The following is a 25,135-nucleotide window of genomic DNA, read 5'->3' on the forward strand; positions in this document are numbered from 1 at the left end:
ATGTGTAAGACACCTTCAGTGTGTCTCAGCATCAAGTACAGAGGATAGATTTGAAGAGACTGGAGACGTTCTTGACAAGCCCAGGTCAGGCAGACCCGCAAGACAACTGCTTAAGAGGACCGTTAGTTGGCTCAAAAAAGGTGACCTGGTCACCTGAAGTCCTGTGTCAACCAGAACAGTTGGTTCGGATTCTGTCTCGAAATGGCCTTCATGGTGGAATCAGTGCCCAGAAGCCGGCACTAAACAAAAGACAATTGAAAAACTGTGTGGCATTTGCCTTGAATGAACATGAACATCATTGAGCATATGTGGGGAGGATGAAAGAGGAAGCATGGAAGAGGAAACTAAAGAATATTGATGAACTCTGGGAGGACTGCTTTCTTTGCTATTCCTGATGACGTCATCAATAAATTGTTTGAATTCTTGCCAAACCGCATGGATGCAGTTCTTCAAGCTCATGGAAGTCATACATGATATTAAATTTGGATCTCACAGCACTACTACTTCATTTGCTGATGTATTTTTGTATTTGCAGTAAATTTGTTTATTTCTGTATAGACAAAACTTCTGTCTTGCCAAAATTTGACCTTTTGTCTTGATGAAATGAAAATCTTTTTCAGTGAAACTCATTAATTTCAGTGCAGTAAACATCATTTGGGAGTGTTTTAGCTTTTCAGATGAGCTTTTTCTAAAATCACATAATTAATTAAAAGTCACGTTAATAGCAGGTGTTTCTACAAAATAGATAAACAACAAGACTTTTGTCAGGGACTGTATATATATATATACAGTCCCTGACAAAAGTCTTGTCGCTTGTACAAATTGACCTGAAGTGCTGCTGAAATATTTCTAATCAGGATTTTTGACATGAAATGACTCATTTTAATCCCAGCAGCTTCTGTAATAATGTTTCAGTGCAAAACTAAACTGTCAAAAGTATTCTAATATTCACAGCTTGGTAAAGCCCATTGAGTCCATTTTGCAAAGACATAAGTGTTGTCACCTTGTGATATGAGCTTCACCTGTGACTAATAATGGATCAATTAGGTCTCAGGTGTGTATAAAAGAACCCCAGTACACTAGACCTTCACATCAACTGCAACTAGACCTCTGCAAACATGCCTAAGATTCACCCTGAGACTAAAGTTTTGATTATCAAGAGGCTGAAGACCAGATCCACTGCTGATGTGGCAGACACCTTCAATGTGTCTCAGCATCTAGTACAGAGGATAGATTTGAAGAGACTGGAGACGTTCTTGACAAGCCCAGGTCAGGCAGACCCGCAAGACAACTGCTTAAGAGGACCGTTAGTTGGCTCAAAAAAGGTGACCTGGTCACCTGAAGTCCTGTGTCAACCAGAACAGTTTGTCGGATTCTGTCTCGAAATGGCCTTCATGGTGGAATCAGTGCCCAGAAGCCAGCACTAAACAAAAGACAATTGAAAAACTGTGTGGCATTTGCCTTGAATGAACATGAACATCATTGAGCATATGTGGGGAGGATGAAAGAGGAAGCATGGAAGAGGAAACTAAAGAATATTGATGAACTCTGGGAGGACTGCTTTCTTTGCTATTCCTGATGACGTCATCAATAAATTGTTTGAATTCTTGCCAAACCGCATGGATGCAGTTCTTCAAGCTCATGGAAGTCATACATGATATTAAATTTGGATCTCACAGCACTACTACTTCATTTGCTGATGTATTTTTGTATTTGCAGTAAATTTGTTTATTTCTGTATAGACAAAACTTCTGTCTTGCCAAAATTTGACCTTTTGTCTTGATGAAATGAAAATCTTTTTCAGTGAAACTCATTAATTTCAGTGCAGTAAACATCATTTGGGAGTGTTTTAGCTTTTCAGATGAGCTTTTTCTAAAATCACATAATTAATTAAAAGTCACGTTAATAGCAGGTGTTTCTACAAAATAGATAAACAACAAGACTTTTGTCAGGGACTGTATATATATATATACAGTCCCTGACAAAAGTCTTGTCGCTTGTACAAATTGACCTGAAGTGCTGCTGAAATATTTCTAATCAGGATTTTTGACATGAAATGACTCATTTTAATCCCAGCAGCTTCTGTAATAATGTTTCAGTGCAAAACTAAACTGTCAAAAGTATTCTAATATTCACAGCTTGGTAAAGCCCATTGAGTCCATTTTGCAAAGACATAAGTGTTGTCACCTTGTGATATGAGCTTCACCTGTGACTAATAATGGATCAATTAGGTCTCAGGTGTGTATAAAAGAACCCCAGTACACTAGACCTTCACATCAACTGCAACTAGACCTCTGCAAACATGCCTAAGATTCACCCTGAGACTAAAGTTTTAATTATCAAGAGGCTGAAGACCAGATCCACTGCTGATGTGGCAGACACCTTCAATGTGTCTCAGCATCTAGTACAGAGGATAGATTTTTTTTGAAGAGACTGGAGACGTTCTTGACAAGCCCAGGTCAGGCAGACCCCGCAAGACAACTGCTTAAGAGGACCGTTAGTTGGCTCAAAAAAAAGGTGACCTGGTCACCTGAAGTCCTGTGTCAACCAGAACAGTTTGTCGGATTCTGTCTCGAAATGGCCTCCATGGTCGAATCAGTGCCCAGAAGCCAGCACTAAACAAAAGACAATTGAAAAACTGTGTGGCATTTGCCTTGAATGAACATGAACATCATTGAGCATATGTGGGGGAGGATGAAAGAGGAAGCATGGAAGAGGAAACTAAAGAATATTGATGAACTCTGGGAGGACTGCTTTCTTTGCTATTCCTGATGACGTCATCAATAAATTGTTTGAATTCTTGCCAAACCGCATGGATGCAGTCCTTCAAGCTCATGGAAGTCATACATGATATTAAATTTGGATCTCACAGCACCACTACTTCATTTGCTGACGTATTTTTGTATTTGCAGTAAATTTGTTTATTTCTGTATAGACAAAACTTCTGTCTTGCCAAAATTTGACCTTTTTGTCTTGATGAAATGAAAAATCTTTTTTCAGTGAAACTCATTAATTTCAGTGCAGTAAACATCATTTGGGAGTGTTTTAGCTTTTCAGATGAGCTTTTTCTAAAATCACATAATTAATTAAAAGTCACGTTAATAGCAGGTGTTTCTACAAAATAGATAAACAACAAGACTTTTGTCAGGGACTGTATATATATATATATATATATATATATATATATATATATATATATATATATATATATACATACACACACAGCGGGGAAAATAAGTATTTGACACATCAGCATTTTTATCAGTAAGGGGATTTCTAAGTGGGCTATTGACACAAAATTTCCACCAGATGTAGCATCAAGCCAAATATTGAATTCATACAAAGAAATCAGAACATTTAAGTCTACAAGTTGAGTCATAATAAATAAAGTGAAATGACACAGGGAATAAGTATTGAACACATGAAGATAACAAGGTGCAAAATGGCATAGAAAGCCAGGAGATCACCTGAAATCTGTCAGTATTGAGAGAGAAACCCTGCCCCCTATCAGTACTAATTGATATCAGCTGCTTTAGTCCTAATTGATGGCCTATAAAGGCTTCTCATTACCCAGGAGGCACACAGGAAAGACTTCATGATGGGTAAAAGCAAAGAACTCTCTCAAGATCTTCGTAATCTTATCGTTGAAAAGCATTTTGATGGGAATGGTTCTAGACGCATTTCCAGAATGCTGAATTTTTCTGTGAGCACTGTGGAGGCTGTTATCCGGAAATGGAAAGAGCATCAGTTCACCATAAACCGGCCACGATCAGGTGCTCCACGTAAGATCCCTGTCCGAGGAGTCCAAAGAATAATCAGGAGAGTTCGCCAAGAGCCAAGAACCACTCGGGCAGAACTTCAGGAAGACCTTGCATCAGCAGGTACTGTTGTTTCAAAGAAAACTATAAGCAATGCACTGAAGCGCTGTCGCATCCATGCACGCTCACCACGCAAGACCCCACTGCTGAACAAAAAGCATGTTGAGGATCGGTAAAGGTTTGTGAAAGAGCATTAAGAGAAGCCTGTGGATTATTGGGAGACTATAGTCTGGTCAGATAAAAGCAAAATTGAACTTTTTGTCAGTCATTCTACACACCATGTTTGGAGAAGAAATGGCACTGCCCACCACCCCAAGAAGACCATACCAACAGTTAAGTGTGGGGGTGGAAGCATCATGGTTTGGGGGCTGCTTTTCAGCAAGGGGTACTGGCAGACTTCATATTATTGAAGGCAGGATGAATGGAGAAATGTACCGGAACATTCTGGATAAAAATCTGCTGCCATCTACCAGAAATCTGAAAATGAAAAGAGGGTGGACATTTCAGCAAGACAACGATACCAAACACAAGGCCAAGGAAACAATGAAGTGGTTCCAAAGAAAGAAAATCAAGTTGCTTGAATGGCCCAGTCAATCACCTGACCTAAATCCCATAGAAAATCTATGGAGAGAACTGAAGATCAAAGTTCATAAAAGAGGCCCAAGGAACCTTCAAGATTTAAAGAGCATTTGTGTGGAAGAATGGGACAGAATCACTCCTGAGCAATGCAGATTCCGATTGTACGGATTATAACCACTTCTTGGACTATGCTCGCTGTGTGTATTATACCCGCATTACAAACTAAACCCGCATTACGGTTCGTACGCTCTCAGTCTTGTTTGTGTGCTGAAAGGCTGATTAAAGCTGATAGAGCTACTCTCGTTTCTGACTCGTGGTCACTGTCCTGACACACACACACACACACACACACACACACACACACACACACACGCACCTCTTAACTAACCAGGAGGAAATCTTTAAAGTTTTATTTTTTACTTTGTTTCTTTTGTGTGTGTGTGTGTGTGTGTGTGTGTGTGTGTGTGTGTGTGTGTGTGTGTTTAAAATGATGGTATTTGCTAGAATTGTCTGTGATTAATGTTGTCTGTAATTCTGTCCTGTTCTCTGTTTTACAGCATTCATGTGTAACACTTTGCTCCATCCACCAACACCAACTGAACTCCTCAAACCTCAGGTTCTCCTAGAACTCCTCAAACCTCAGGTTCTTCTAGAACTCCCTCAAGCTCCAGTTAGTGTACAGTACAGTCACCTCCAGCTCATGACAGTAAATCAGATTTTTGTATTCAGCAGAGGTACAAATACTTCATTACTCTACTTAACCTGTTAGCCTTCACCACAGCTCTTGGGACTCCCAGCTAAAATGCCCTCCCTAACGTTAAACATTAACAGTTCCTGATAAAAGTGGACCACATTCACAATTTAATTTAAAATGTTATGATTTTCATGAAAAATAAGATTCCTACAAACATTTATCTGAGACTATGTCTGATAATAAGAATAATGATAAAATGAATAATAAAACTAAGTGTTAGTGTTAAGATGTTTCTCACACTATCTCACACACATTCCTTTGTCTGTTCAGTGTCTATAGAATATTGACGATGTTAGTCTGTAAGGTAAACAGGGAGTCTTATCTGGCTCACACATCTCCAGCTAGTATATCCTCTTGTCTAAACAGGAAACAAGTTTAGGTCAGCTTTCTCTCCTCTGTGTGTATATATACGTTCTGCTGACTGCAATAAACCGAAGAAGAACATTTGCTGTGTGTGGTGTGATTCTTCCCTGAATTCAGAAAGGCCTATGGGCATCGCAGGTCGTATGGAAAACCTCCCCTAACACCAAGACTCACACGTGGGGAATAAAATCCTCCATATATCGTTAGAATCATGCACTTATTGGCTACATTTTCCATTAATCATTTTGTTTCCATAATGCTACTGGCTGGAAAGAAAAGGTTTGAAATAATAAGTGGTGCAGAAAAGACACCTGCATATAGAGTGGAGACTCAACCCGAGATTCTGCCTCTTTTACTGTAAATATAAATAACAACACTATTGTTTGTTTGGAGCAGAAATGCTTTACAGCATGTTGTTCAGTGGAGCCTCATCTTTCCTAATAAACCGGGATCAGCAGCAGTGGATGTGTGTGACTCGTTATTACAATAAAAATGTAAGTAGTGCGGTTTTTATGCATGTTGTTGTTGTGTGCTGCTCACACACATTCAGCAAATACATTCATTATACATTTTCCATTAAAAACAGAGATCTGAAATCGAGCCCTAAACATAATGAGCCCTAGAACTAACATTTATCTCTTTATTTATGTAGCGCCCCCTGCCCTACTTAGTTGTATCCAATCTAAGCTCTTTATGGTGGGGTGACGGGTTCAATAACTTGGGGTCTCTCGACTATAGAAATTAGAATACTCTGATACCTAAACTCTGATATACACAAGAAAAGAAACATTCATAAACAAACAGGAAAATCCTTAAACACTCTTACTATTAACTATTTCTGTAACAGTGCAACTGCAATTCTAAATCAACACTTATATCACACCAAAGTGTAAATCTCAAAATAAAATAGTAGTGGGTCCACTCACACAAGTAAACACCCTCCGGTCGTTGCTGGTGTGCGTTGTGGCCTTTGAAAAAGTATAAACTGGCCTCTTCACTCAAATGAGCCAAAACAAAACTAATAACATGTACCTGTGCTCCGGTGATCACTCACAGTCTAAGCGGAGACCTCACACACGATCCTCTGCGAATAGTGCTACGTTTTCCGCGATCCAAGGCAAACCGAATACAGTCTTGATGAATGCACGTGTTCTCCACCGAGCGCTCTTCACTCACCCGATCACAACCTGAACTCAAACTGATCTCTCGAAGTGTCCAACTCAAAGTATTAAAGAGCCACGGTAATACGCTGAATGCAGTCTATCAGTCCCGTAACGTTACGTAGAGAAACTCCGTATCAACACAACGGGCAGTTTCTATTCAAAGTCAAAACAAGTCTCACCAACAGTTGATACGATGGAAAACAGTCAGTTAACACATCTCCTGAGTTAACATTTATGCATAAACAAACAAAACAAATACACTTTTACAAAGAAAACAAACCAATATAACGCGTTTAGCGGTAATTTTACTTAACTCTTTCGCCGCCATTGACGAATTAAAGGGATACACTAATTTTCAGATCACATAAAAAAATGTAAATCTCTTTAAACACAAATTATCTGAATAGTGCAGTTATTTAAAATGAGCTTTTAAATAATTATGACTACAGCTTTTATATACACATATGTTTAATAAAAGAAAAGAAATAGTAAGAGGTTACATTTATATATTTCTTTATATACACATATATATATATATATATATATATATATATATATATATATATATATATATATATATATATATATACATACATACAGTATATATATGAGATCCTGTGTTAATAGGATTTATATATATTTAGTTGCTGAGGTCAGTTGACTGTGTGTTAAAGCGCATAATTCTTTCTGTGTTTTTGTTGTTTCAATGATCAATTTTAGCTCTTTTCTCTCTCATTTTTATTACCGTCGCCAGACACTAACATTTTGTTGAAAGATTTAAACTAAAAACGTGTTTAATGCAGTAAATGTATATACACGGCATTTCTTCATCTATAACTTTGGAGAAAAAAAATATTTTGAGCCATATCATTTACATTTGCAGCATTTAGGAGACGCATCAAAACCGTCACATCAAAAAGATAGTCAGGGACTCTGCTGTACGGACATCTAGGGGAAGTTCATTCCACCACCTCGGTGCCAGAACAGAGAAGAGCCTTGAAGTGTACTTACCTCTCATTCTGAGAGAAGGTGGTACCAGTCGAGCAGTGCTGGAGGATCTCAGACAGCGTGGTGCAGTGCGAGATGTGATGAGGTCACTGAGGTAAGATGGTACTGGTCCATTTTTGGCCTTGTAGGCAAGAATCAGTGTTTTCAATCTGATACGTGCAGCTACTGGAAGCCAGTGAAGGAGCAGCAGTGGGGTGGTGTGGGAGAACTTGGGCAGATTGAACACAAGTCTTGCAGCTGCATTTTGGATAATTTGCAGTGGATGAATAGCGTTCAGGGGAAGACCTGCAGCAGAGAGCTGCAGTAGTCAAGTCTTAAAATCACAAGAGACTGAACAAGCACCTGGGCAGCCTGTGTGGAGAGAAATGGTCGAATCCTTTGGATGTTGTAGAGAAGAAATTGACAGGAACGAGCCACATTAGTGACATGTGGGAGGAAGGACAGTTCAATGTCCATAGTTACCCCAAGGTTACGAGCAGTGGCTGAAGTGCAGAGTCATGAAGTGTTATTTGGAGATCTTGACCTGGAGATAAATCACCAGGGATGACCAGCAGTTCTGTTTTGCTGGGGTTGAGTTTTAGTTAATGATCTCATCACAGAAGAGTTGAGTGTCATCTGCATAGCAGTGATAAGAAAACCCATGTGAGGATATGACTTCACCAATGGAGTGGGTATAGTGGGAGAAAAGAAGGGGACCATGTACCGAGCCTTGTGGGACACCAGTGGTGAGTCTGCACAAGGCAGATGAGGATCCCCTTCATGTTACCTGGTATGAGTGACCTTCCAGGTAGAAAGCAAATCATTCCCATGCTGTTCTGCGGATACGGAGGCTCTTGAGGGTTGATAAGAGAGTCTTGTGGTTGACTGTGTCAAATGCTGCTGAAAGGTCTAGGAAGATAAGTACAGATGAAGCTTGGATGATCGAGCAGCATGCAGTTTCTCAGAAACAGCAAAAAGGGCAGTCTCTGTGGAATGTGCTGCTTTGAACCCAGACTGGTTTGGATCATGGAGTTTGTTCTGTGAGAGACAGACAGACAGTTGGTTAAAAACAGTGCGTTCCAGAGATTGAGAAAGAAAGGAGAGAAGTGATACCGGTCTGTAGTTGTTGATGTCTGATGGGTCCAGAGCAGGCTTCTTTAAGGTAGGAATGACCCTTGCTTGCTTGAAGGTAGTTGGTACATAGCCAGATGTTAAGGACCCATTGATGATTGTGGAGATGAAGAGCAGGAGATCTTGTGTGATGGTCTGAAGCATAGTTGAAGGGATTGGATCCAGATGACAGATGGTGGGATTGCAAGAGTGGATGACTTGCAGTATCTCATCTTCTGTTATGGTTGAGAAACTTGACAACAGAGGAGTAGCAGATTCCTGGCTGTGTTGTGTAGTCATTGTTGGGGAGGAAGTGAAGGACTGGCAGATTTCCATAATCTTTTCTTCATAGAAGGAGGCAAAGTCATTAGCAGTCAGGGAGGATGGAGCAGGTGGAGCAGGAGGGTTGAGTAGTGAAGAGAATATTTTGTGGAGCTTACGAGGATCTTGTGCAGAGGCCTTGAGCTTTTCCTTGTAGAAGGCAGTTTTAGCAGAAGTCACATACGAAGAAAATTTGGTCAGGAGTGCACGCTAAAATGCAAAGTATCCATGAAGTTGTGATTTTTTCCACTTCCTCTCTGCTGATCTGAGTTCTTGTTGATTGCTGGGCAAAACTAGCCAGAGTGTGGGACAAGAAGTCTTCTTGGGTTTTGTAGTCAAGGGGCAGAGGAGGTCCATGGTTGAGAGAAAGAGAGGAGATGAAGGAGTCAGTAGCAAAGTCCAAGGGTAGAGAGGAAAAGGAGTCAGGGTCAGGAAGAGATGAAAGAATACAGGAAGCTACAGAGGAGGGAGAGATGGAGTGAAGGTTAGGACAGATGTAAAAAAAAACATGTAAATTGTTTCTCAGTAGAATAGGAAGAGTGATTGAAAAGGAAACAGGTGATGATCAGAGATCAGAGTTTACCTACAACCGCTACAGACAAGAGCGCCGTCAATATAAGTGAGTATCCCTGCCCACAATTCACACCTCAAGTGAGACTGAAACTACACTTGATTAATCACGTGATAGAACTAATAATCACAATCCAACACTCTAGAATTAACTGAGTTAAGGAGATATACAAAGTTAGAATCCTACCTTACCAGATGAGAGTAGATTCACGATAGAGATAAAGCAAAAGTCTACTGCTAAGTTATACACTGGAAAAATTCCTGTTAAAACAGCCACATTCTGAAAGTAACTGTCAGGGATCCACCTGCCACGCCCCCTTTGGTGGCTCTCTATGCCTCCGCTCTCCCTGGAGCTCAAGACATAACCACGCACACCTGGAGCTCGTTGTCACTCATGCCTAAACTCTCTCTGAAGCTCCAGGTTTAAACACACTCACCTAGGGCTCATCATCACTCCACCCCCCTCCCGCTTCTACATAAACCCCTCATTCACACTCACTTCCCGTTCGTTATTGTATGTGTTGGACTTTACGTACTGCATGTTTTCGTGTTCTGCGGTTCAGACAGGACTCTATGCGTCTGTTCCTTTCGGACTCCACAATCCCGTTCCGGCTAAACTTCTCCTCACGCACACCTCGGACTTACTCAACCGAAGGACTGCTCTGTGTGTGTGTGTGTGTGTGTGTGTGTGTGTGTGTGTGTGTGTGTGTGTGCTTGTGTGTATCTCTCTCCCTCACTCTTGTTATTAAAACCCGAGCGAGCTGTACTCCAGCTTCCACCTCCTGTTTCGCTCGCACCCTGACAGTAACACTGTTTTGTTTTTTTCTCATTTAAAATATTTTTGTTGTTTTCAAGAAAGTAACCTGCAATAGGATTCAGCTGTTTCTTGAAGTGCACTGACTTTAAAAAGGTATAAGGGCAATTCCATGGAAAGGCTATTCTAACCATACAAATATTTTCCTTACAAACTAAAAAACAAAACTCTTTTTAAAGTTGCCAATTTAGGTCTGTAATGTATTGTATTAATGTGCTGTAACCAAAATTAATAATTGTTTATCCATGATATATGAGATGAGCAACACTTAATTTTAACCGTTAGCGTTCTGCAGAAAGCTGGATGCATGTCTGAGAAATACGCACACTCATTTTATCATAACTGTAAAATAAAATGTCCTCCTAAACCATGAGTAAAAACACACAAGTGTTATAAATCAACACTATACTTCTAAGTCACACACAATACCCATACTGGGTCCTCATAAACCAAATCATGTCCTCCTGAAACCATCAGTAAACACACTAGTGTGTACTGTGCAGTTGGGTATGGTTCCACATCTACAGCCTAAAGATCCTTTAAGCCACTGAGCAACTCAAGAACTTTGAGGACTGATTTGGACTGTAAATAATATTAATCAGTCTACTACGGTGGTTCAGGACAGTTTTGTATGAATAGATCTGCATGTACTCCCTGTTTCTACACATCTTATAAAGCAACAGTCTCCTGATAAAGTCTTGTTAATGTATTGTACATTTCTCTGTTTTGCTAAATGATGTATTGTAACTTGTTACCTCTGACGTCAGCGCCGCACCAGCGTGACCGATATCCCAGTGTTCTCAGGAGTTTATGTTTAGCAGTAGATGAAATAAAAATGGAGAAGAGAAACCATGAGTCACTATACATCATTCTAAAGCTCTCAGCCTCGAGCAGCGATTTCAGATCTCTGTTTTTAATGGAAAATGTATAATGAATGTATTTGCTGAATGTGTGTGAGCAGCACACAACAACATGCATAAAAACTGCACTACTCACATTATTATTGTAATAACGAGTCACAAACACATCCACTGCTGCTGATCCCGGTTTATTAGGAAAGATGAGGCTCCACTGAACAACATGCTGTAAAGCATTTCTGCTCCAAACAAACAATAGTGTTGTGTTTAGATGTTTATTCTTTTGTTTACATCACGGCTGGTGTTTGTGTTTATATGTTTCGGAATTACTTTCACATAAAAAAACGACATCTTGAAAAAAACACTTTTTACTGGTAGAATATAATGTTAAAAACACTCCTCTCCATATGCAGGTGTCTGTTCTGCATCTTCTATCATTTCAAACCTTTTATTTCCAGACAGTAGCATTACAGAAACACAATGACTGATGGACAATGTAGACAATAAGTGCAGGATTGTAACGATATATGGGAGGATTTTATTCTCCACGTGTGAGTCTTAGTTTTATTATTCTTTATAAACTCTTACTGGTCGAAGCAGTACACGTGCACACGAACCAGGAAGTGATGCAGCTCTCAGTTCAGCACAAACAGCTGTTTATAACTCGTGCTAACTGCACTTTGTTTACAAAATAAAAAAACAAGGAAAAAATGGACAATCAAAAAGTTGTTTTATGGGAGATTTACACAAAACAGCGATGTGGAAAATATTCTTGTGGGCGGAGCAACAACAGAGACGTGAAGATCTGCATGGAGATGCGATTTTACATCTGTAATTTACAATAAATCTCCTTTACAGATTTATACCATGTTATAGGTTTTAATGACCGTTTGTGTTTATAAGAGAAATGCTTCAAAAGTGTGTGTGTGTGTGTGTGTGTGTGTGTGTGTGTGTGTGTGTGTGTGTGTATTGTTTAGTTTAAATGACCACACATTTATATGAATGTTAACTCAATATCAATATCCAAACATGTAGAACAAAAGCCTTCACTGGTCAGCAGGTGATTTCTATGCAGACTGTATGAATAGAGTATGAATGAACACCTGAGTTTAGCAGGTGTCTCTCACACAGGGGAGGAGAAAAGGATCAGACACAGTCTCAGATAAATGTTTGTAGGAATCTCATTTGTTATGAAAATCTTCATAAAATGTGAAATATAAACTCATGAGACATGTGGCTTTTAACCCAGAACTTTTCTGGATTGCTCCAGGACTGGTTTCATATATATATTATATATGGCACTTCATCATCTATAACTTAATATCTTTTTTGAGTAATATCAACTTTGTAATATCAAGCTTAAAGTGTCTTCTTTGCTAAGATATCTTAATTGTGTGTAGCACATTTTTATCAGGAACTGTTAACATTTAAATTTAGGTAGAGCATTTCAGCTGTGAGTCCCAAAAGCTGTGCTGAAGGCTAACGGGTTAACACCATGTCATTCTGATCATCATTCTTTAAGACTCCTGGGAAGGCTAGGCCACGTCTACACTTACTATATATATTATGATAGATAGAATACAGAGAATTTCGCAGTAAATAGGCTTTATACTTGTATTTTAAAGCACAGTGAAATTCTTTCTTCGCATATCCCAGTGATGTTGGGAAGCTGGGATCAAAGCTCAGCATCAGCCATGATACAGCACCCAAGAGTGGCAGCTTGGAGATCCTAGTGCATGAACTTCCAACCTTCCAATCAGTAACCCAGAGCCTCAACTACTGAGCTGCCACTTAGCATAAAGGAGCTTTTATTGGAGTGACTGGAGCAATTACACACTGTGACCAGCAGGAGTGGTGCAGTGGTGCAGTGATGCAGTGGTGCAGTGTGTCACTACAGCAGGTCAAACTGGTTTTTAGAAGAAATGGAATTCAGCAGCACCATTTTAAGACACACCTGAAGTAAAACCAGCATGTATTATACATAAAACTTTAAGAAGTTGATGACATTCATTTTTCCAGATCAGGAACTGTGTGGTAAGTGTTTAATGAAGTCTTCATGTATGAAGTTTATTTTATGATTTTGTAATCTGATATTTCCTGCATGTGTGGATCCATGCGTAGCTCTGACATTCACTGAAAATAAACAAGACCTGAAACGGATCAGATTATGTACATGTTCACATAAAAATAATCTTATCTAATTTACCAACAGATTCAATCATGTTCTCTCTCTCTCTCTCTCTCTCTCTCTGTGTGTGTGTGTGTGTGTGTGTGTGTGTGTGTGTTTGTGTGTTTGTGATGTGACACAGTTCCAAAATGAATCTTTCTAAAGAAGAAAATGCAATCACAGCAAAGACGTAAGAGAAAGAAATTCTATTATTCACTAATAGTAAATGATCAGATTTACAGGTGTGTGTTTATTAGTACATTTTTACTTTAGTTTAGTGACATTACTACATGTTTATTAAACATTTTCCTGTGAATGAGCTGTTACTAAAAAATAAGTGTAATTATTAAAACAAACACTTTTAGCCATCCATATTGATCAACTTTCTAACCAATCACAATCCAGAAATCAACAACACTTTGGTTGTACTAATCATCAGACATTCTGGGTTTTGGACTAAGATGTAGATACATCCGATATCATTGATTTAAGGAGAGTATATTCACAAAGTAATTTAGGAGAAACTTATTCAGTGCCTTGGTGTGTTTTAGTCTGAGTGAGATTAAGGGATCGGACTCACCAGAACCGAGCTGTGTGTCCATGAAGACTGACTGGTCAATGGAGCTCCCAAATCTCTTCAGTGTGGAAGACCAGTGTACTGATCTGAGGTACATGTAATTTAAAAATATATTTATTTTAAATATTAGCTAATATACCACATTTACACAAGCATTTAGAGGATTTTCTATGATACTAGGAATAGAGTTCAGGTGGATACTGTTTCTGCTTAATACTTTATATATATATATATACACACACACTCACCGGCCACTTTATTAGCTACACCTGTCCAGCTGCTCATTAAAACAAATTTCTAATCAGCCAATCACATGGCAGCAACTCAATGCATTTAGGCATGTAGACATGGTCAAGATGATCTGCTGCAGTTCAAACTGAGCGTCAGGATGGGGAAGAAAGGTGATTCAAGTGACTTGGCATGGTTGTTGGTGTCAGGCGGGCTGGTCTGAGTATTTCAGGAACTGCTGATCTACTGAGATTTTCATGCATGACCATCTCTAGGGTTTACAGAGAATGGTCCGAAAAAGAGAAAATATCCAGTAAGCAGCAGTTCTGTGGGCGCAAATGCCTTGTTGATGGCAGAGGTCAGAGGAGAATGGCCAGACTGGTTCGAGCTGATAGAAAGGCAACAGTAACTCAAATAACCACTCGCTACAACTGAGGAGCATCTCTGAGCGCACAACACGTCAAACCTTGAGGCGGATGGGCTCCAGCAGCAGAAGACCACACCGGGTGTTACTCCTGACAGCTAAGAACAGGAAACTGAGGCTACAATTCGCACAGGCTCACCAAAATTGGACAATAGAAGATTGGAAAAATGTTGCCTGGTCTGATGAGTCTCGATTTCTGCTGCGACTTTCGGATGGTAGGGTCAGAATTTGGCGTCAACAACATTAAAGCATGGATCCATCCTGCCCTGTATCATCGGTTCAGGCTGGTGGTGGTGGTGGTGGTGTAATGGTGTGGGGGATATTTTCTTGGCACACTTTAGGCCCATTAGTACCAATTGAGCATCGTGTCAACGCCACAGCCTACATGAGTATTGTTGCTGACCATGTCCATCCCTTTATGACCACAGTGTACCCATCTTCTGATGGCTACTTCCAGCAGGATAATGCGCCATGTCATAAAGCGCGAATCATCTCAGACTGGTTTCTTGAACATGACAAAGGGTTTACTGTACTCAAATGGCCTCCACAGTCACCAGATCTCAATCCAATAGAGCACCTTTGGGATGTGGTGGAACGGGAGATTCGCATCATGGATGTGCAGCCGACAAATCTGCAGAATGCGTGATGCGATCATGTCAATATGGACCAAAATCTCTGGGGAATGTTTTCAGTACCTTGTTGAATCTATGCCACGAAGGATTAAGGCAGTTCTGAAAGGAAAAGGGGGTCCAACCCGGTACTAGTAAGGTGTACCTAATAAAGTGGCCGGTGAGTGTATATATATATAAGACTCACTCTGTGTATTTAAAACCCCACACCAGATGTTGCACAGTCCATCCCAAAACTATTGGAACAGCAAGACCATTTCTAGGTAGAAGGAAGTGATTTGGGTTTGAGATCAAAAGATAAATATGAGAAGAGAGTTTAAAATTTCATGTTTAATTGATTCATATTTATAAATGAATGTGTTAAAATACAGTTTATTAGACATTTTGAGTAAGGAGAAAGGCAAGCTTTTTAAAACCTGAATCTTTGCAGAAACATTAAGCATAGCTAAGTTATCACTTTGAGTGTCCTGAAAAGAAAAAACACATTAAAATATTAAAATAACTGAGGATCCCAACAACAGCTGATGACATTGTGAGAATTGTGAAGAAACCCACAAAAACATCACCAGCAGAGGTCAGGGGTGAAGGATTCACAATCCACCGTTAGAAGAAGATTCTGAAAGCAGAATTGCAGAAGCCATGTAAACTAAAAGCAACATCTGCACTGAGGTCGAGCAAAACAAGTAAAGAGACAAAACCCTGATCAGAGACCAATAACAGTCATTTAGCACCGTCTCTGTGCTGTGATGAGGCCGAAATCCTGACAGTAGATGTGAGCAGAACTGCTGTGCTACAACCTTTTCTAGAATCTTGGAGATAAAGAGGAGGTTTTATTTTGAAAGATATGGATATTTTTCAGGTTTTTTACTTTTTTACTTTCAGGTTTTGATACCTGCTAAGCTACAAATTTAAAGAAGAAACATGCATAGCTTCAGGAATTTATATACAAAAGTTTGGATATCCCAGTGAACACAGTTGGATCAATAATCAGGATATGGTAGTCGCACCACACCACCCAGGCACTGCCCAGAAAAGGCTGTCCCTTAAAATTCCATAAGCTTCTGGCATCGAGTTTAAAACACTGATGCTCACTTGCAAAGTTAAAACAGACCAGCAGCCCTCTACCTCATACCACGTATCTAACCACCTACCGCACCAAGTTCCCTCAGTCTGCTACTACTATTTGACTGGTCCCTCCATCCTGTTCCACTGCTCCACTCTTCCAAGCATCTCTGAAGATAAAGAAAGAGATGCTTCAAGACTCTTCTCTATTCTGTCATTTAGGCGGTAAAGTAACATTCCATTAAATGTCTAAACAGCTGAGTCACTATCAGTCTTTACACGATTTCTCACCACCCTGCTTACTGCCATTCCTTTAGCTGAAGTATATTCAGATAAATTGTAATAAGATTTGATTTTATATTAAGCCTACAATACTTTATTATTTCATGATTAAGAAACTCTGCTTCATTGATTTGAGTGTGTAATTTCAGGGGTTGACAAATCATTGGCTATGTCTCTTTGTGACACGAGACCTTTCATCTCTTAATGCTGCCAAAACTGAACAAAATGCAGTAAAGTAAAAACAGTATAACTGAATATATTCCTGACTCACCACATGGTCATGCCATGGTGGAGCACATCTAGAGAATCACACCACATATGAATTATGAAAACAAATCCTTACATCTCATACCCAAAACTATAAACAATGACCCATGATTTTATAGTCTTAGTAACATATTAAGTGTATATTTTCCACAGACACCAACATGAGAACCCCAGAGTTACCAGCAGTGCAGAACAAGATCATCAGCTGAACAGCAAACAGCAGACCATAACAAAATCAGACCTTAGTAATGTTCTGCAAACTGGTAAGGGCTGGAAATGATAATAGTTTTATCAGATGATTGAAGCAGTCAGTCAAATAGTTAGAAGTGTTTAATTTTCACATGTAAAGCTGCCTGGTGAGTCCTTCTCAAATATTACAAATACACAGTACCAGCTGATGTATATTCACATTTAGACTCAAATTTAGTACTGAATAATATATGATGGATGGTGTTTAAGTATTTTAATATTTATCATATTATTTTAATCTCCTGTTTATTAGAGCTGGAACGTCATTCTGTGTATCACCAAAACCTCAAATCCAGCCTGAGAGAGAAGTTTAAAAGAGTTAATGAAGGAATCTCACAGCATGGAAGTTCAGCACTTCTGAATGAGATCTACACAGAGCTCTACATCACAGAGGGAGGGAGTGGAGACGTTAATAAAGAACATGAGGTGAGACAGATTGAGACACTGTCCAGGAGACCAGCAACACAGGAGACACCCATCAAATGTAATGATCTCTTTAAAGACAAGTCCATCAGAAGTGTGCTGACTAAAGGAGTTGCTGGAATTGGAAAAACAGTCTCTGTGCAGAAGTTCATTCTGGACTGGGCTGAAGGAAAAGCAAATCAGGACGTCACCTTCATGTTTCCACTTCCCTTTAGAGAGCTGAATCTGATGAAGCAGAAACATCTCAGTCTGATGGATCTTCTTCATCACTTTTTCCCAGAAATAAGAAAACTAGAATTAATAGACTGTAACTCCTACAAAATGGTGTTGATCTTTGATGGTCTGGATGAGTGTCGACTTCCTCTAAATTTCCAGAACAATGAGATACTGAGTGATGTAACAGAATCAGCCTCAGTGGATGTGCTGCTGACGAACCTCATCAAGGGGAATCTGCTTCCCTCTGCTCTCCTCTGGATCACCTCTCGACCAGGAGCAGCCAATCAGATCCCTCCTGAGTGTGTAGACCAGGTAACAGAGGTACGAGGGTTCAGTGATCCTCAGAAAGAGGAGTACTTCAGGAAGAAGATCAGTGATGAGGGCCTGTCTAATAAAATCATCACACACATGAAGTCTTCAAGAAGCCTCCACATCATGTGCCACATCCCAGTCTTCTGCTGGATCTCAGCCACTGTTCTAGAGAGAATGTTGGGTGAAGCAGAGAGTGGAGAGATCCCCAAGACTCTGACTCAAATGTTCACACACTTCCTGATCTTTCAGATCAAACACAAGGACCAAAAGTACCATCAGAAATGTGACCCTGATCCTCAGCAGACCAGAGAGAGCATCCTGGCACTGGGAAAACTGGCTTTCCACCAGCTGGAGAAAGGAAACCTGATCTTCTATGAGGAAGACCTGAGAGAGTGTGGCATTGGTGTAAGAGATGTGTCAGTGTACTCAGGAGTGTGTACTCAGATCTTCAGAGAGGAGTTTGGGCTTCACCTGGGGAAGGTGTTCAGCTTTGTACATCTGAGTGTTCAGGAGTTTCTGGCTGCTTTATACGCATTTCTCTCCTTCATCAGCAGACATGTAACACAACAACAAACCACTGATCTGTCTGATCTTTTCACCAAATCAAACATGTCTGAGTTCCTCAGGAGTGCAGTGGAGAAGACCTTACAGAGTGAGAATGGACACCTGGACCTGTTCCTCCGCTTCCTTCTGGGTCTCTCACTGGAGTCCAATCAGACTCTCTTACGAGGTTTAATGCTACAGACAGGAAGTAGCTCTCACAGCAAACAGGAAACAGTCGAGTACATCAAGGAGAAGATCAGAGAGAATCCATCTCCAGAGAAATCCATCAATCTGTTCCACTGTCTGAATGAACTGAATGATGTTTCTCTGGAGCAGGAAGTACAAACTTATCTGAACAGTGGAGGGCATCGTCGTCTCAGTGGATCCAGACTCTCTCCTGCTCAGTGGTCTGCTCTGGTGTTTGTGTTACTGAATTCAGAACAGGAGCTGGAGGTGTTTGATTTGAGGAAATATGATCGATCAGATGAATGTCTTCTGAAGCTGCTGCCGGTGGTCAAAGCCTCCAGAAAAGCTGAGTGAGTATTTTATTTATAAAAGTTTGACTTCATGGTTTATTCTTTAATATAACACTAAATTGCACTGTTTGTGTTAATGATTGCTAATATTGCTTTTTACCTTTTACGTATACTCTGGTTTGGTGAGAATTCAGGTACCAGGCATTTATTCAGCCAAGTTCACTTTATATATACACTTTATATATACACACTTTATATATACACTCTTTCTATAACTAAGCTTTCATCACTAGTCAGTCCTGAGCCCTTCCTGGGACCATTTCTCCTTGAAGCCAGATTTACCTCTTATCAGTGGGCAAACAACTTTCCATGGAGGAGTGCTTTCAGTAGGTACTCCAGGAAGGTTACATCAAGCCCTCCACCTTGCTTTTACTATGTGGAGAAAACTTGTCTTCCAATGCCTGGTAAATAAGACATTTAAAAAAAATGCTGACAAGCACCCATAACATTATCTTACAAACTATCACCAGCAGAGTGTAACTACAATGTGGACAATCAAAAGTTGTTGGTGGCCAAACATTGGCAACACTAGCTTGAGTAGGCCCATCATCTATTTGTGATTTTTCCACTCATATCCCTACATCCTGGATTGCGAGTGCCATAGGATGGGAACTAGGGAAGATCAGTGATTAAATACATTTTTTCATTCATTTGCCTCATGTGCACAAAATCCAATGAAGAAGGCCTTATCCAGAACAACGTAAACAAAAAAAAAGTGCTTTGAGTCATTATCAATGAATAAATCAACACTGTTTCCTTAGCTTACAAACTTAAGATAGGTCCAAGGTGGCGGCACAGCAGTAGCTCGCAGCGGCCTCTTCGGACCCATATTGGTGCTACATTCACTTTGTAGCACGCCTTACACAACATATAGACATCGGAACAACCGGTGTCCGTGTGTACCACCGCCGAACACTCCAGGAACACAGAAACAATTTAAACAACACAATAAATGATGATTTGTGGCAGAAGCTATGCGACCTCAGACCTCCAGATCTCGGTGTCACCTGCGGCGGATGGATGGAGTAGGGGGAATCGAAAGCGCTGTGCAAGGAAGCAGAAGGGCAGAAAGTGAGTCGGGGCTGGTGCTAGGCTAAAGCTAACCCTAGCCAGCCTGCTCTACCATCTCTTCTTCTGGTAAATGTCTGCTCCCTGGACAATAAATTGGACTACATCAGAACAACATGGCGGCAGAGGTGCAGAACAACATGGCGGCGAGGAAGACCACCCCCTTCTCTCAGTGACCAGGTGCTCTGTCTAACCACATCTGAAGTGAGGAAAACTCCTTACACATGTGACCTGGGGACGTTCTAAGTGATAGCTGGGTAACACTTCTGACAGTGGATGGGATTAAAAGTTTTTTTGGGTTTAGTAGTCAGGGGGCAAAGGAGGGCTATGGTTGATTAAAGTGCCAGTGGCAGAGTCCAAGGAGTCATGGTTAGGGTTAGGATGGATTAGAGATATATTTTGGAAATTGTTTTAGGTAGAATAGGAAGAGTGATTGTAAAGGAAGCCAGCTGATTTCAGATTCCAGAGCCCACCCTACCACCACTGTTTGAGATTGACACAACTTAGTCATGCATTTCTGGTTCGTGTAGGTTATGTAGGTTTCACATTACTAACTAATTATGTTTCTCATGTGCATCAACAGAACTTGGAGAAAAAAACGCTTTCAATGCTTTCTTGCATTCATGAGCTCATTAAAGTCTGCTAAAACAGATAGTTGTATTATAGTTTTTATATATTATATGTGTTATTATATATTATATAGTTGTAATGGGAGAGAGAATATGCCTACATTCAAACCCATACTCTTCACCTCTTTCTAAGTGCCAAAGATAATGTAACTCTTTTGTGTTTCTCTGTTGGATGATGGATGGCTGTGGCATCATAATGCCATATTTGTATATTTAAAAGCAAAATACATCTTTAGATTCTGTGATGTTAATTGTGGTACCGTCAGCATTTGCACAGTTTTTCACTTCTTCTGTCTCTGTAGTAATTCACCTCAGTCGCATCTTGGTTATTTAAAACCATAGAAATCTGGTGTACAGACTTTACTGCCAAACTTTTATAACAGAATTATTTTCATTTTACTATTGAATGTTAAAAAACAGATCATTATTCCAACATTGTCTTAGTAATGATTAGAGACAAACACATGTGGCCATTAAGAATGCACGTTGGGGAAAACAGATCCCACTACTTGCTGTGGCAAAATGCAGCACTTCGTGAAGTTCTTTGGCACATGAAGTACATTGACAGTGGGAGACAGTCGTGTTTTATTCCCACTTCTAGCGTTTACCTCAGCTAATAATATGCAGGTGGAGATATGGAGCTTGGGAACTGAAATTTATTTTAGTATATTGTGTATGTACAGTTTAAAGACAAATAAAATATTAATTATTTCGTTATTAATAGTTTTTACATGTTTGCTATGGGTGATTCAACATTACTGTATGGTTTATATTGTGTTATTAAGTTTATAGGATTTTTTAATGTTGGTCTGGTAATCTGGACTCTGTGCTGCTGCTGGCAGTATTCCAGCTTTTAAGAGCAAACCACAACATGGAGCTTTTTGGCAAAACGAAGACGGGAGGAATTAGTTTTATTGCCACTACATCTGCCACCCCAGCACTGGTATCCTATTGTATAAAATATGAATTTATTCAGTCTCCTCGACCAATTTACAGCAACAGCCCTTCAGTGTAATGACATAAAAATATATATATACCCATAAATAATTGCAAGAAATCTTGTCCTTCTATTAAAGCGTAGTCCAAAAAAACAAGTCTTATGTACCGCTTCGTTTTGGTGAATCAGCCACATTCAATGCAACCACCCTGATCAGTAATCACAAACAAATTACTTGATCCAGATATTTGACAGCGTCATGGTCCATCTAATCCCTGCATACACACAGAAATCAAAGCTCTCCAAACCTGTTGTGTTGCCAACAGCCTGGATAAGGATTACTTTCTTTTTGAAAGATAATGGGACAGCTTGAATATCATCCCCAACAACACCACAGCTTCATCTCATCAACTTCACCTCCCCCGCTACAGCAGGGGGAGGGCCTCTACACAGCTGAACACCTCAAACCCCTTCACCCTCTCAAACCCACCAACAACGACACTCTCCAACCTGAAGAGAGACATTAGTAGAGATTTTTAAAGACAAAACCCCCACAAAGCAGCCAGAACAGACTCTGTTTTCCCATCCAACCCGAAGTACTGTTTTTAGTAACCCTTTAATTGTGTCCTTGTTGGTGGGTTGGGGGGTGTCCATCATGGGATCCGTTTTCCCCTGATGCACATTTTTTATAGCCACATCTGTATATGTTTGTAAGATGGACGCCATTTCCATATGGCAGGTTGCAAGGGGCGGTTCCTAGGGGGTGGAAGCGGCAATGCCAAAAGTGCTCAAGCGAGCTGACAGAATCAATTTAAATATACATTGCTTTTTTAAATATAATACATTAATAGTTGTGTATCCTTCTGTATACATAATCTCCCGAATACCATGCAGTGCAATAAACTGTTAACAAATCTAATAATAATCTGTTTACACTTATGCACTCATGTGTAAATAGATTTTTTTTATTTCAGTATTACCATATTGTCAGGGATCCACCTGCCACGCCCCCCTCGGTAGCTGTCACACTGCCATCGCTCTGCCGCTGCCGGCTTTGATTCCGGACACCTGTGACTCGTTAAGGATACAACTATATACACTCACGTTCTTGAGTCACAGGCTGTCGGTTCTTGAAGGTCATGCTGGTGATCTTGTGGATCCTCGACCGCCAGCCTTTCCCACTGGTTCCTCCTTGGATTACTTCCAGTCTGTGGATTATCTCTGTGGATCATCTCCGCTCTGTGGATTATCACCGCGTTACGGACCAAACCCATATGACAGTCGTAACTCTCTGACTTCTGTGTGTGTGTCTATCACAATTAAAGACAATGATTGAGTTACTTCCATTTCCGCTTCGTGATCACCACCCTGACAGAAAAACTTCACCCTACCGCGATCCCTACCGCGATCCCTACCGCGATGGAACGGCAGCCGAACCCAGCTTTGGATTTCCCCCAGGAGCTCCGTGCTGCTCCTCGCAGACTCACCAAAGCCGGATCATGCAATGGCGGCTGCACCACACCCCTCCGAGACCACGAGGGGATTCCCGGCTCGTTTCTCCGGTGAGAGGACTGAATTGGGCGGATTCCTACGGAGCGTGGGCCAGTATGTGGAGATTAGTTTTTCCCAATTCCCCTCCGAACGAGCCAAGATTGCTTTCTGTATTTCCCTCCTGTCTGGTGATGCTCTCTTTAGAGCCAGCATGCTCTGGAGCTTAAAAAAAGGTGATTTTGCCTCATTCGCCGACTTCATCAGGGGTCTTTTGGGGATTTTTCGGATGGTTACGGTGGATCTTCACTACAGCCCCCTCGAGTCTGAAAGCGCTCCGCCACAGAGTTTCCACGAGTTTCCGCTCCAGTGTTCCTGTGGCCGCAACGGGGACGTCGTACTGATGCCTGGCCATGTTAGGGATGTCGTACCGCCACCTGGCCACAACGGGGACGGCGTTCCTCTGCCCGGCCATGAGAGGGATGTCGTACCGCCGCCTGGCCGCGAAGAGGACATTGGCTCGCCTTCAGGTTCCCCACAGGGCGACGGCTAGCCTTCAGGATCCCCACAGGCCCCCAAGTTTCCCTGAAGGCGACGTCTCACCCCCAAGTTCTTCTGGAGGCGACGTCTCGTCCCCAAGTTCCCCTGAGTTTTCACGACTGCGTGGCTTCGCCACAGAGTTTCCACAAGTGCTCGGCTCTGCCACAGAGTTTCCACGAGTTTCCGCTCCGGTCCAGTGTTCAGCCGAGTCAAGTCAAGTCAAGTTTATTTCTAAAGCGCTTTTCACAACAGACATTGTCTCAAAGCAGCTTTACAAAAACCAACAGTCAAGGTGAATGGTGTGCATTTATCCCTCAGGAAGCCTTGGGATGGGGAGAGAAAGAGAAGCAGTGGAGAGCAATTAGCTGCTGTTCATGATATTAACAGCACAAGTTGATAATGTGCATGTGATCAGATGTTCTGGAGCCAAGTCAAGTCAAGTTTATTTGTATAGCACTTTTCACAACAGACATTGTCTCAAAGCAGCTTTACACAAATCAACAGTGATGGTGAATGGTGTGCATTTGTCCCTGATGAGCAAGCCGTGGCGACTGTGGCAAGGAAAAACTCCCTTAGATGTTATGAGGAAGAAACCTTGAGAGGAACCAGACTCAAAAGGGGAACCCATCCTCATCTGGGTGACATCAAGAGTTTGATCATAAATCTTTCAACAATACAGAGCTTTCAACAATATGGAGCACAAGGTTATGATGTGAGACGTGTTATGTGTTTGCTAAAAAGATATGTTTTTAATCTGCACTTAAACTGGGTGAGTGTGTCTGAGCCCCAAACACTGTCGAGAAGACTATTCCAAAGTTTGGGAGCTAAATGTGAGAATGCTCTACCGCCTTTAGTGGACTTTGCTATTCTAGGAACTACAAGAAGCCCAGAGTTTTGAGATTTTAGGGAGCGTGATGGATTGTAGTGTGTTGGAAGACTGGAGAGAAACATGGGAGCCAAACCATTTAGTGCTTTATAAGTGAGTAGCAGTAGTTTCGAAACTTAACAGGAAGCCAGTGTAGGGACGATAAGATTGGGGTTATATGATCATATTTTCTTGACCTAGTAAGAACTCTTGCTGCCGCATTCTGGACTAACTGAAGCTTGTTTGTTAGTGACACAGGACATCCACCTAGTAATGCATCACAATAATCTATTCTGGAGGTCATGAAAGCATGGACGAGCTTCTCTGCATCAGATATAGACAACATGTTTCTTAGTT

General features: G+C 40.8%; 2 protein-coding genes across 4 annotated transcripts in view; both read left to right on the top strand.

The window, feature by feature from the left end:
- Positions 1-5,347, top strand: part of LOC124377094 (NACHT, LRR and PYD domains-containing protein 12-like) — a 35,287-nt gene extending 29,940 nt beyond the window's left edge. Inside the window, exon 7 of the mRNA XM_046836406.1 lies at positions 4,955-5,347. Coding sequence (XP_046692362.1) covers positions 4,955-4,967 — 13 coding nt within the window. The 3' untranslated portion in view covers positions 4,968-5,347. The remainder of the gene's footprint in view (positions 1-4,954) is intronic.
- A 7,774-nt stretch (positions 5,348-13,121) lies between these two features.
- LOC124377092 (NACHT, LRR and PYD domains-containing protein 3-like) overlaps positions 13,122-25,135 on the top strand; it is a 68,386-nt gene continuing 56,372 nt past the window's right edge. For 2 of the 3 annotated variants that reach the window (XM_046836401.1, XM_046836403.1), the window contains exons 1-5: positions 13,122-13,370; positions 13,646-13,745; positions 14,055-14,171; positions 17,126-17,235; positions 17,475-19,251. In XM_046836401.1, the coding sequence (XP_046692357.1) occupies positions 13,675-13,745; positions 14,055-14,171; positions 17,126-17,235; positions 17,475-19,251 (2,075 nt within the window). In that variant the 5' untranslated portion in view covers positions 13,122-13,370; positions 13,646-13,674. The remainder of the gene's footprint in view (positions 13,371-13,645; positions 13,746-14,054; positions 14,172-17,125; positions 17,236-17,474; positions 19,252-25,135) is intronic. The other variant, XM_046836402.1, reaches the window with a different exon arrangement.

The sequence above is a fragment of the Silurus meridionalis genome, chromosome 23 (assembly GCF_014805685.1).
Source record: "Silurus meridionalis isolate SWU-2019-XX chromosome 23, ASM1480568v1, whole genome shotgun sequence".
In the NCBI taxonomy this organism is placed as follows: Eukaryota; Metazoa; Chordata; class Actinopteri; order Siluriformes; family Siluridae; genus Silurus; species Silurus meridionalis.